The sequence below is a fragment of the Chiloscyllium punctatum genome, chromosome 19, assembly GCF_047496795.1.
Source record: "Chiloscyllium punctatum isolate Juve2018m chromosome 19, sChiPun1.3, whole genome shotgun sequence".
Lineage (NCBI taxonomy): Eukaryota > Metazoa > Chordata > Chondrichthyes > Orectolobiformes > Hemiscylliidae > Chiloscyllium > Chiloscyllium punctatum.
Window position 1 is genome coordinate 49,259,855 of NC_092757.1, and position 13,632 is coordinate 49,273,486.

General features: G+C 40.7%; 1 protein-coding gene across 14 annotated transcripts in view; it reads left to right on the plus strand.

The window, feature by feature from the left end:
- Positions 1 to 13,632, plus strand: part of srrm3 (serine/arginine repetitive matrix 3) — a 779,036-nt gene that overhangs the window by 636,903 nt on the left and 128,501 nt on the right. Inside the window, exon 1 of one of the 14 annotated variants that reach the window (XM_072589349.1) lies at positions 6,226 to 6,818. The exons of 12 other annotated variants lie outside the window; for them this stretch is intronic. In XM_072589349.1, the coding sequence (XP_072445450.1) occupies positions 6,628 to 6,818 (191 nt within the window). In that variant the 5' untranslated portion in view covers positions 6,226 to 6,627. Of the gene's footprint in view, positions 1 to 6,225; positions 6,819 to 13,632 lie in introns of those variants that run through there. One more of the 14 variants, XM_072589352.1, reaches the window with a different exon arrangement.

Below are 13,632 nucleotides of genomic sequence, written 5' to 3' on the forward strand. Positions count from 1 at the left end.
TATAGGGAACGTGTGATTCACGGTGAAGGCCTTGCTTTATACTTAGCCAGGGCTGTAGTTTCTTTTCTTCTTCGACTGTCAAGTGACGGAGAATGAACACAGGCGACTCAGAACAAGGAGGTGAAGAGGTAGAAAGTTAAATCCTGTACTGACCTTAAGCCAGAAATAGTATATGCAATGACTTCATTTAGTTGAGGAGATGTCAATGAAATCTTCCATCTCTCGGAAACAGACCTACAATCTCAGAGCAGAGTATGGACAGCATTGCCACTATGTGTAAAGATGACTGTGTTATGATTTTTCTTCAAGTCAGGCTTATTTCAGTTTGGAGTTCCTGACTAAAATCTCCAACATCTTGGAGTTTACCATTAAATGATGTACAAAGTACATTGCATACAAAGAAAGGAAACTGCTTTGCCTTAACTCTTTCTAGAGAGAAGCAGGTAGCACATACATGTGTATTCCCCAGAGTAATGACCTAACTTCATGGCTACAGGTGTCATTGATGGCACACTTGTTGCTCAATAGATATTGTATTTAAATTCAGAATTTGAATGTTGTATTTAAATTCAGAAGTGTCACTGGCAGGGATTTCATCTCCTTAATATATAGCTGCTGTGTGTCATACCCAATCATTACCCTTGCCAACACCTGATATCCTGGCAGCTGTGAGAATGCCCGTATTCAATGCCAGTTCACTCTACCATCAACATTTGAGCCACCATAAGAGACAAGGGGTTGGCTACTGTGTGACAAAGGCTATGTTTATTTTCTTCATGTATGAAATATGGACGTCACTGGCAACCATGGCATTTGTTGCTTATTCCCAGTTGCTTTTGTACTGATTATCTCTCTAGGCCATTTCAGCAGGCAGTAAGGTCATCTACATTGTTGTGGGTCTGGAATCACGTCTAGGCCAGATCCAGGTATGGATAGTGGATTTTCTTTTCTAAAGGATCGAAGTAAGCCAAATGGAAATGATGAACATATGTTGGGGAAGAAATAAATGTACTAGAGAGACTAATGGGGCTAATGTTCCTTGCAGCCAATGGGTTATATCCTCGGATGTTATAAGTAGGAGCTCCGCAGATAGTGCAGGCACCGGTTGCTAACTACTATGCAAGTCTAGCTTATTACAACTGAGCTTCATGCACTCTCCTGACAAGAAGCTGAGCTTGTAGAAGATCTTCCATTGCAGCTCTGCAATATTAGGCAGCTTCTGCTTCTGTTACAGTGGAAACTGAGGCATTGGCTATCGGACAGCACACGCGGTTGGACCCACAGGTATTCTTTCAGAGTTGTGACTATGCCCAGGTGGGAACAGTTGGGCTCCACACTCAGCGCAAAGTCTTGTGTGAGCTAACTCCAGCTCCTCCATGCTCCTTGAGAGTGGCCACAGGCTTTCTGGCAGGCCTGACAATGCAACAAACATCCGTTACATTACATTGCTTCATCAACATTGTTCTCTGCAGCAGAACTTATGCTCAAACCCATCCTTCAGCAAGCTTGTACTTGTGCTACAGTATTTCCCTGCCTTGGTTGCAGGTCACTTGTGTCTGGTGTCACTCTCCATGTCCACAATGCTACTCTTTAAAACTTTGTACAGTATGAGCTGGTGGCTGTGTTAGAGGAAGTAAATGGATTTATTCATCATTAGTCTCTTCTCCTGCTATCATGCTCCTGCATCATTGATGACCAGGTTACACCTTTGCAGCATCTGTATTGCATCCTTTCCTTTCAGTGACACAATGTGGAGGGACATGTCTCCAATTGCCATGTATAGTGAACTTTATATCCCTGGTGCTAACGGCAACCTCCCTGGCCCTCAATAGTGTCCTATGAACTGGGGTGGTCTGTACCCCTGTCTGATGAAAGGCTATTGCCCAAAACGTCGATTTTCCTGCTCCTCAGATGCTGCCTGATTTGCTGTGCTTTTCCAGCACCACTGTAATCCAGACTCTGTTGTACTCTTGTCTTGGTAAGCCACTATTTAGGACAATGAATGCTGTAAGTGTACCTCTCCTCCAGAACGCAAAAATGGTCTCAATTATTTTCTAAGTTCAAAGGATCCTGGCCAATGTTTTTGGAAAGTACTTCTTGAGGTTACAGAACTATCCCATACAAAGTCACAAAATTAATCATCTCAAAGTTCTATAAGGAGATTATCAGCAGTATATCACAGATTACTCTGATTACTTCTGCACTTACAATATAGACTTGAAGTTGTTAATTAGAATCCAATTTTCCATTTTCTCATTATTATTGAATTATTATATTAAAATTTCACAATTCCCATTTCTGCAACAGTTCCCTAACCAGCTGCATTTGCCAGTGCTGATCATAATGAAATACAGAATTGCAGCTTGCTTGTGTAAGTCACTGATAGCACCTCAAAGGTTGAGCTGAACCTACATAGATCCAACTTATTCACTGAGGACTGTGTCAATGCTTCCCGATTTCAGACACATTGATGGATTCCATGAAGTGTTTGATTAGCTTTACTTTCTCTCTGATAGTATTTCTAACTGAGTATAACCTGTGGTAAGAACCTGTGCATAGAGTCTTTTAACATGAGGTTGTGGTGCTGCAGCTACCATATGGTTCTCCCGCTTCGGCTATCGGCTAGAGGCATTTTGGAAGATTGATTGACAATCAAGTTGCTCAGCTGTGTTATGAACGTGGCCATCCAGGCCTGGAGCAGCTGGAAGATTGGTCTGGCAGCTTATGGGTATTTAACAACCAATCCAGAGATTATAAATTCAAATCCTACCACTGTGAACAGAATAGAATAAATCTGGTTATTTGTGAATTGACCGTGTAAAAAACATGACCATGACAGGCAATTGTTATTAAAAACCCAACTGGCTCATCTTTCAATCTCGAGATAGGAACCTGCCACCTCATTACTGCTCTAACCCTATTGGGTTTCATATGAAATGGCGGACACAGGATCCCCTCAGAGCAATTAGAAATGAAACCACCTTCATGATAATGAACTAAACAAGAAAAGTTGAAAAGCCGTAAAATTACGTGGAAGCAGGAAAAATTACTTTAGGAACTCCACCATCTCTGAATGCTTGCAGACCTTTCTCATTTCTTTGGGCACTCCTTCCATCAAGTATCAAAACGGGTAATAAGATGTGCTCTCCCACTCACATCCATAGGGATCGAGCTGTTCTGGAAAAACACGCTCCAGACTTGCAAACGACATCACCAGCACTTTACGGCAGCCCAGTAAATGTCAGCCAATGTGAAGGAACACTGGGTCAAATAAGATTCTCATCATTTTTTTCCTACTTTTGCACCCCATGAGAAGTTTGTACTTTAGGCAGAAAGTCAGGTCATTATCCCATTTGCTTTTTCTCCTGTGTGTGTGGATTTTTATGCCATAATTACACTTTAAACATTACACTTTGCATCGTCAGTAGATGTTTATGGACTAGCTCTTCAACAAGAAGTACAATTTTAAAATTACCATCAAATCAATAAGCCTTGCAATTATGAATGGTGGGTGTTACTGCTATGAACAACCAACACCATTAGGACAATTAATTCAGGAATTAATTAATATAAGCTGAGGACATTTTATGGCACAAATTCAACCCAAAGTGTCTGTATTTGCACTTCACTTTGTTCATTCATAGGATGTGGGCTTCACTAGGCCAGTAATTATTACCCATCTCTAATTGCACTTGAACTGCCTTCTTAAACTGTTGCAGTCCTGTGGTGCGACTACACCCATAATGCTGTTAGACAGTGTCCCAAAATTTTGATCTAGATGTTGTTGAGCTTCCCGAATGGTGTTGAAGCTGCATTCATCCCAAGCAAATGCAGCGTATTCCATCATACTCATTGCTTTTGCCATATGAATGGTGTATAGATTTTGAGAAGTCAGGAGGTGAGTTACTTATCACAGAGTGCCAAGCCTCTGATATTGGAACCACAGTATTTTAATGGCTAGTCCAGTCTGTGCCTGGTCAATGGCAACTTCCAAGATGGAGAATTCAACACCGTTGAATGTCAAGTGCCAATGGTTAGATTTTTTCTTGTTAGAGTTGGCCATTACCTGGCACTTCTGTGACACAAATGTTACTTGCCATTTATCAGCACAAGCCTGAATGTTGTCCAGGTCTTGCTGCATTTAGACACAGACTGCTTCAGTAACTGAGGAGTTGTAAATGGTGCTGAACGTTGTGCAAATGCTAACAAGTATCTCCAATTCTGGACAGAAAGTTATTATGACACTACTGAAGATGGGTGGGCCGAGGAGACTACCCTGAGTAACTCCTGCAGTGATGTCCTCCAATAGCCTCCATCATCCTCCTATTTTCTGTATATGGCTCCAACCAGTGGAGAGCTTTCCTCCAATTCCCAATGACTTCAGTTTTGCTAGAACTCTGAGATGTTACATTCTGCCAAATGCAGCCTTACTATCAAGGACAGTCACACAACATCTCACCTCTTGAATTCTATGTGTTTTGTCCAAGGATGTAATGAGGTCAGGAGCTGAGTGGTCAGTGACAGGTTATTGTTGAGGAAGTGCTGCCTACAGTACCGACAATGACACCTTCCATTGATAATGATTGAGTAAAGACAGATTAAACAGCAATTGCCCAGGTTGGAATTGCCCTGGTCTTTGTGACAGGACATACCTGAACAATTACCAGTATTGCCAGCGTTGTAACTGTATGGAAACAGCTTGTCTGGTTGTGTGGCTAGTTCTGGGACATGTGTCTTCAATATACTGTCACTAGAATGTTTTCAAGGCCTATGGTATTTGGAGTATCAAATGCCATCAGTGATATCATGTGGAATGAATAGAATCCAGTCTGAAGACTGACATCTGTGATGCTGGGGACCTCAGAAGAAGCAATCATCCACTTGGCATTTCTGGCTGAAAATGAATACAAATACTTCAGCCTTACCTTTTTCACTGATGTTTTAGGCTCTCCCACCATTGAGAATGAGGGTGTTTGTGGTACCTCCTCCTCCAATAAGTTGTTTAATTGTACCCCACCATTCAGGATTGAATGTGGCAGAATGGCCACATTTATTGTCCACTCCTAATTGCCTTTGGGAAGGTGGAGGTGAGCTGCCTTCTTGAACCAGCAATACTTGAAGGAATGCTGGATCAAAGTCCTAGAACTCCTTCACTAATAGTGTTGTGAGTCTACCCACAGCAAATGGAGTGCAGCGGTTCAAGAAGGCAGCTCACCATATTCTCAAGGGCAGTTAGGAGTGGGTATGAAGTGCTGGACCAGCCAATGATGCCACATCCCATGAATGAATCCAAAAAGGTGTACTGACTGATTCATCAGCTGAGGTGGTTGACCATGTTGACCTGATGTCCTGAGACTTCATGTTGAACATCTTTTCCGGGATTTCAACACTATTCATCAGCAGAGGGAGGCCATGCAGGAGGTGGAAATCAGCATGAGGTTAGCTTGGCCATGTTTGACTTCTGCAGTTAGGTTTCATAGGGTCTGAAGCCAATGTTCAGCCCTCCCAGAGCAACTCTCTCCTGCATGCACACCACTGTGTCACCACCTCTGCTGGGCCAAACCTGCAGTGGGACTGGATTTTCCCAGGTCCCCAGGGTGTCATCTGCAAGATATGGGCCTGTTGTTTCGTTTGTGGGACAACCTTGCCAATTTCACCACAAGTCCCCTCATGTTAGTAAGGTGAACTTTACATGGTGTAAAACGTGGAACATAGTATGGTTTTAGGGAAAAGTCAACTGCTCCCTCAGGTTAACATCATTTGAATTCATTTATTTTTTCCAGCAGAATAAATATTTACTTTAAAATTTGGAGCCTGTTGTGGCTGGAACTCAATGCATGCTGATATTGTGGGCTCATTGCATTGGCAGAGCCTGAACCAGATGTTTGTGGATTGACACTCAATTTATTTGGAATGTGTTTACTGATGAGTAATATGGTACTATAAAAGTGCTAATTGTATCTTTGTGTGTGTGTGTCTGGAGCCCAGTTATATATTTCCTATCAGTATTATTATCACCACAATTACATATTATTTATATACTGATTGATGTTGTCAGATTTGTAATGTAGACACAGAGCTGGCTGTGAATCCCAAACAGCAGACAATCCAGAATCCTGGTTTTGTGACAGACCAGTCTTGATGATGCCTACCTTGCAGCCATCAGTAAAATCCTGGTCTCTTCCGAGACTAGGAGTCAACATTGCAAATAAGGCAGAAATATTTAATCTTCTCTTCACGCATGAGACTGGAGCTCCAAGAATTGTGAACAACTGGTCCTTTGTGTGAAAGATACAGGATTAGCTTGAATGCTTTAAAAAGGAAAGGGAAGGCTTCTAGAAATTTCTTCACCAAGTCAGCAGAGCAAATCCCTCCCTGACAAACCCTGGGGATTCGGGCCGATGGTTTCTATGGAAGCCTTAGAGCTAGTGTGGTGATGATATTGTGTGGAGTGAAATCCTTACCTATCCAGATGCTGCACAATTAACAGCATGTCATACACCATGACAACCAGACTGTGAGAGCATAGAGCTGTGGATCTATTTAACCCTCGTCATTCAACTACAAGGAAGTCCTCAGGCATCCATCTTTATCCGTGTGGGTGTGTGTGTTTGTGTGTGTTCTTATATGCCTCCTGTGCCAGAGGCACATAAATCATACATAATGTGCTCAGATGTGACAAGAGTAGAGTGCAGTGAGAAACAGCTTTTTCAACAGTTTTGGAAAGGGACGATACAGACAGTTGCCAGTGCAAGGCCTCAGAGTATAACCATGGAGAGCACTGAATCCAGAGAGCCTGTTAGAGCACCTACAAACAGGTTAGTGTTGGTACATTTTAAATCACTTATGACAATGACTGTATATTAAATGGTTGCCCTTATCTGAGAATTCTGCTATTCTTTTATGAAAAGTATCTATATTCAATGCTGACTTTATGTCAGGGGAGAAGTTAACATTTTGTCTTCCGTGGGTATTTTTGTCCCATGTACAATAGGCACTTTTCCCATTGCAGCATGCTGCATGATTAGAAAATGTTACTGCTACATTGTATAGGCCATTGTTTTGAATCAGTTGTGCCTATTTGGGAAACTACTGTTTTATTTTTCAACTATCAAACTTAAATAAGAACGCACAACTAAAAATAATTTAGTTTAATTTAATAACTAGTTTCCCTTAAATATTTTGTCAGCAAGCATTTGTCAAAACTGTGCACAGTCGTCTGAGTGAAAATGAAAGACATGCTGCAGACTTGAGGGGAAAGACCACCCTAAGTGGTCACTATAATTTTTGTGACCATTTCAGGCCAGGTGGTCTATAGGGGCATAGGAACAGGTCCATTGACCACTCGCAGTCATCAGAAGACACAAAGTGAGAAACAGAAAAAAGTAAAATAAAAATTGGGCCTTAAAAGCCCAAAAGACCTTGCTCAAACTTTCAGTAACAGCTGGGGCCTTGGAAAAATCTGAACAATGGGGTCAATGATGTTTCTGTATGAAATGCCAAGTTGGCGTCTGTAAATCAAACTGGGATTGAAGCAGGACTTTGGAGGACAAGTATTATGTCTCAGACAGAGAGGGCAATAAGCATGAACTAGATATTCTCACTCTCACTATGGGACAGCTGTTCCACTAATATTTTAGTGTTTTGAGATATTTAGAAGGTTAGTAGAATCAATGTATAGTGATTGCTATGTTGTTGAATTCCTTTATACTGCCCAGTGGTGACTTTATAAATCACAAATGTTTCAAACGTGTCTCAACAGAAAGTTACTAATCTAAATAGAAATTCTGCGAGATATTCATGAACAGAGTGAAAATGAAACTTGCTGTGCATGTACATCCAGTAATTATTCCACACCAGTAATTAAGTACACACCTTGGTCAAGGCTGAAAAGAATCATGTCAACTATCCCATTCAATTCTCATTATGTAGTACTATAATGATGAAGTGGTTAAAGGACTCTGAATAAAAAAGAGAACGTAAGCAATTGATCTAAGTCATATTAGCTTCTCCTTTAAGAATACTTTACAATTTCTGCATCAATGTGAAGTGGTTCAAGTTGTAGAAGTGCTAAACATAAGTGATATAAATTGAATGTTATGGTCAAAGCTGGCTCTAAATGACATAAAGTGAAACTTCCACTTTCCCAGAATTTCTCCTTCAGACCAGTGTCAGGTCAGGTTCTAATGCTGAATCCAGGCCATATAAGGTGCAAGGAAATTCTTTGCATTGTTCTGGCCAATATTATTCCAGTTTTCTTTTAAAAGCAGCTTTGATTATTTGTCTTATTATAGACTTAAGACTTTGATGTGTGAAAATTATGTGTCATGTTCTCTTATAGAATGAACAATCATTGCTCTTCATAGATACTTCTGAAAGCTATTGTTTAAACACAATTATTTTGTTCTTGCCAAAAGTTTAACGTCAGTGCACTGTGTTGCCCCCCCCCCACCCCCCCCCCCCACCACCACCACCACCACCACCACCATATGAAAACCTTATAAAGGTTTCTATGTGGCCCTTGTGCTTCCTCTGCTTAGTTACAATTTTTGAAGCTATATTTCACTGTTTAAATAGTGTTGGTCTGCAAATTGCATTATTGGACCAGAGAATTACAGACTTCAGTTATAAAAACACTACGAATTGGAGATTCACAGCAGGTCTGTGGTGAAAGAAACAGAACTGAGCTTTCAGTTCTGTGGCCTTTCATCAGAAATGGCCAAATATTTTAACCTACCTGTGATAGTATCCTTAATGCTTCCCAAAATCTCAGAGATTAAATGGGTTAGTCCACAATGATCATTACATCTTCCAATCCCCACAACATTTTCATGCGATGTACGTGGGTAAAATTGGACCAAAGGATTCCTACACCCTAAGTATGTCCAGTTTATTTTGAGTTTGCGGCATTCAGTAGCCTGTATAGTCATCAAATGATGCACTGGCTGCAGTGACCTTCAAGCAGTATACTCTGTGGATTTTTTATCATTCATGTGCTGTGGATTTTTTGGTTAGGCCAGCATTCATTGCCTGTCCCTAATTGCCCTTCAGAAGATGGTAGTGAACCTCCAGATTGGTAATTAATTTAGTTTTGGGAAAAGAAGAAGAGACAACAGAAATCAGTAATGTGGCACCTCTAGTATGTGTGGGATCTCGTGAATTATAATAAATGCAATCTTGATCTCAATATCACTGCAAGTTAGTTCCTATTTGAATATTTCAGACCCTCAGATTATGACTAAAACTAATCAGAGATATTCTTAGGAAAGTATTATTTTGATGAGTTCAGTTCAAGTCTCAGGTTATATGATTGCAACACAGGTAAATAGCACTGTTAGCTATCTGTGTTATCATCAGGTTGCTCTATCCATTTGCCATATTGTTCTTTTTAATTTGAGACAAAGACAAGGTACCCAACAGACACGACAGAGGGAAATATATAGTACGGAAGGATGAGGGAGTTAACAGAATGCAAAAGCCATAAAAGCACAGGATGCATTATTATTGTGGTAAAAATAAAAAATGTCAGGAAAACAAAGTAGCCTAATAAATGTCTAGAAGAATCCGTTTGTAAAATCACAGGGAGCATCGAACAGAAATCGTAAAAATGCTAAAGGATCACAGTATCAAGTGATGTGTTTTGAAGCACCTACCAGTCAAAATAATGGAGTTAAAATCATTAGTGTTGATGATTAGAGGCAAAATATTCAATGGGATAAGATGGACTACTGAAGAAATAGGTTTTGATAAGCTCAATGGCCTTTCCTATTCTCATTTTCCATGTTTTAGTTTAATATTAACCAATTTGTTGACCAGCATTACCTCGCATATGTGTGATAAACACTTCCTGGCACCATTAGTTTAGATTACTGTTTTTAGGACACCCAAAGTATCAGATAGTGACTTCCCGTTGCTCTTGTTAATGGAAAATTTTAAGGCTTTGTAAAGGGGATCCTGGCTACTTAGAAAAGCACTAAGCTTAGGCAAATGCCAAAGCACTCTTCCACAAAAGATTTCTACTCCATAAATCCTCTCCTCACATTTGCTTGGTTGAGATTCTGCAGACTGTTTCTGCACCAGAGATTTTGCAGGCAGTAAGAATTCTCCTAACTTGTACATCACTGTGGTGCTTGGATTTCCAGGGAAAAGCCCAAAAAAATCATAAGGCAGATTTGAAGAGGTTATAATGCCAGTCTTAAGCTTTCTGACATCTGAAACCATTGCCCATAATGGTTTGGTTTGATGGTAAGATCATATAATTTTATGGAATGAAAGCACCAATGTTTTGAAAGGGTTTTTCACTAACTCCCATTTCCTTGCTTGATTCCATAGCCTTTCAGTTATATTTTATCTTCTTGGAATGTTTATCAATTTCATTTTCTTTCAAAACATTAATGGATTCTGCTTCCACCATTCTTTCTGATATTAACCTTCTGAGCTAAAACAATTGCTACCTTTTCTCCATGTTCTTTTTGTGGAGATTTGGGTGCCTTCAAGTTGGTCAATAGTCATTGTTTTTTTTTGACTGAGTTGCTTGATGAAAACCCTGTTTAAATTGTGAATGGCTCCAGTGGATCTCTTGCCTTTCCTCACAGCCAGTGCCTCTCAATCCTGCTAATACATTATTGTACCTCTTTTAAAGCCCAGTCCATGACATTGATGTGCTTCCCAAAGTAAGGCATCCAAATTAACATCATAGCCTAACAGTGCCCTAAACAATAATTGAGTATGTTTTATATTAACGATGCCTTTGAACTGAATAGGTTATAGGTTTGGTAAGTAACCTGTGATTTAAGATTCTATTCACTTTTGTCAACTTGACCTTTCACTTTTATTGATTTGAAATAACCATTAAATTTCTGTTCTTCTGCTCTTTATAGAGCTTTACTGTTTAGTTTATATTTCATCTCCACAGTTTTTGTTTTAAAATGTATTGCCTTATGTTTTTCCATGTTGAATTATTTGTTCCAAACCCAAAAAAGTGACTAACTAATGGATTGGGCTCCTAGATACAGGAATCGTTGAATCCCAACAGTGTGGGAGCAGGCCGTTTGACACATCGGGTCCACACCAACCCTCTGAAGATTATCCTATCCCATTCCTGTAACCCTGCACTTCCCATGGCTAAAGCACCTGGCCTGCACAATTTACCATGGCCAATCCACCTACTCTGCACAACTTTGGACTGTGGGAGGAACCCAGAGCATTTGGCAGAAACCCACACAGATATGGAGAGAATGTGCAAATGCCACACAGACAGTCACCCGAGGGTGGAATCGAACCTAGGTCCCTGGCGTTGTGAGGCAGCGATGCTAACCACTGAGCCACCATGCTACAGGAGGAATACCCCTGAAATTATCTTAGAACCAATTGGAGCTGCAGTGAAGGGCTGGGAGGAGAGGAGTGCAGAGCTGACAAGGTATTAGGTTAATGAAGTAAATGAGAAAATGGATTTGCCCACTCCAACTTGTCCACATACTTTTGAAATTGTTTATAAGCTTCATAGCTGATTTAATTTCTTTTATTGTTTCTTATGTACTGTGACATTGTGCTCCCATGCCAAGTTGCATTCTCACTCTACTGTAACATATGTATACATACAACAGATGTCACAGCAGTGACTCCCTAGGGGTATTCACGACTGGTATCAGGCCAAAATTATCAATCAAACTCTCATGTCTGTTTATTACTCTTTAAAAATCTCCAATCAATTCCCTTTAACTTGCTGTGCTGTGGAGGATCACAAAACCATCCAACCTCAGCAATACCAGTATTGTTATGTTATGTAGGGGTAGAATCGTTAACAAGTGTGTATAGGGTAACATGATCAATGTTGAAGTTTGAGCTGCTGTTCCCACATTTTATTGCTGTTAAGGAATCCTCTCCATCCTCACCTGGTCATGACGCCCTGCACACACTTGTCAAAGATTCCACCTCCCCCCAGTGACAAAACAATGTTGATAATGCTGAGTATGGGTGGTTTAGTGACCACAGCAGTTCATTGGTAACCTGGAGAGGATGTCCCAGTTCATGTCCAGGTTCCTTCCTCTTGTAGGTTGGATGCAATATTATACCAGCCACTTCCACAGTATGCACCAGCATTTTTGCGACTCGGTTTCATTGCTAATTATGGGATGATATTTGGTAAGTCTCGAAACTTTCCAAATTTGTAGACTACAAACTCTCTTGACAGGAGAGTGCCCTTGAACTGTCACATATTTGCTCATGTCAGCCTTCAGGACCATGATCCTCTAGGATCACCCATCTGTACCACCATCTAAGACTTGGGCAGGCAATGCCCCTCTGCAACACCAAAGTTGAATATAGCATTGTTGATTCTCGAGATTAGCTTATCGGCTGAAGCAAGGTATCAAAATTTGCCCACTGGCCCGACTCTGAATCACAAGGTTTTGGACTTATGTCTCACTCCAGGGCTTGAGCCCAAGAATCAAGATTGAGCTCCCATTGCAGTACTGAAGGAGTGCTGCACTGTTTGAGATGACATCCTTCAGATGAGACATTATACTGAGTACCACTCAAGCAGAAATGGCCATGATTTTGAAAAATGTCTTAAAAAGTTATTTGGTTACTATCACTTTGCTTTTTGTAGGAACTTGCTGCGAGCAAGCTGGTTACTATACAGCCCTTGTGACAACAGTGTCTACACTTCAAGTACTTCACTGACTGTAAAGCGCTTTGTGACATCTGGCGGCCTTAAGGAGTGCTTTATAAATGCAGGTTGTTTCTTCTACTTGGAGGCATATGTGAAAGCTGAGGACCCTAAAGTACCAGAAAGCCTCAACCAGATTCAATATCAAAGTGTGCAACCAGCAATTACTCAAGGGCATTCGTCCTTGTCACCGAAATCCACTGAATTCAAGATACTATTTAAACTGCTGATTAAATGATCCTACATTTTATAGTTGTATTTAAAATTGCTAATCGAAAATGTTCCTTCCTCTGATACTCTGATACAGCTTCTACAACATGCTTTGGTGTTACCTATAATTATCTTCAGGGCTCCTATGGCTGCATCCATGCCCAGGCAAGCACAGAAAGCTGACAAGCTGCACCCCATCAGATGCCCATTTCTAAAGGGTCAGGTTGGAAAATCCTTCAGTCAGCTGCCTTTCAGTGCTGTTAGCAAGTCTCTTAACAAATCTAAATAGCTCACTGCTTTGTGGGAAGCAGGTGGGCCTGCTGGATCCAGAACCTGCCTCAGCTGAAATGGCCAATGTTGGAAACAGGACCTGAAATGTTAGCACTGTTACTTCTGGGCCCTTGTCAACAATATTCTCAATCATGCCTGGCCCAAAGATTCAGCGCAAGATGGTAGTTTACAGTTTATGCCCTGTTACACTCATGGAAAACAATATAACCGCAAAACAAAATCTGACTTGTTAAGAGACAGCATAACTAAATGAATGTTGACTCCAATATTGGCATATCAATTTTGGAAAACTTCAATACCACCTTAATGCCACATGCACCGCAGTCTATTGAAAGCCATGACTTTTTAAAATTTCCCACCTTCTATTGGCCAAATAATATTTTCAGTTGTCCCCAACAATGTGGTGTACTGGTGTCACAGCTGGAGTGAAAATAGCCCATTGTCTAAGCACTGCTGTCACC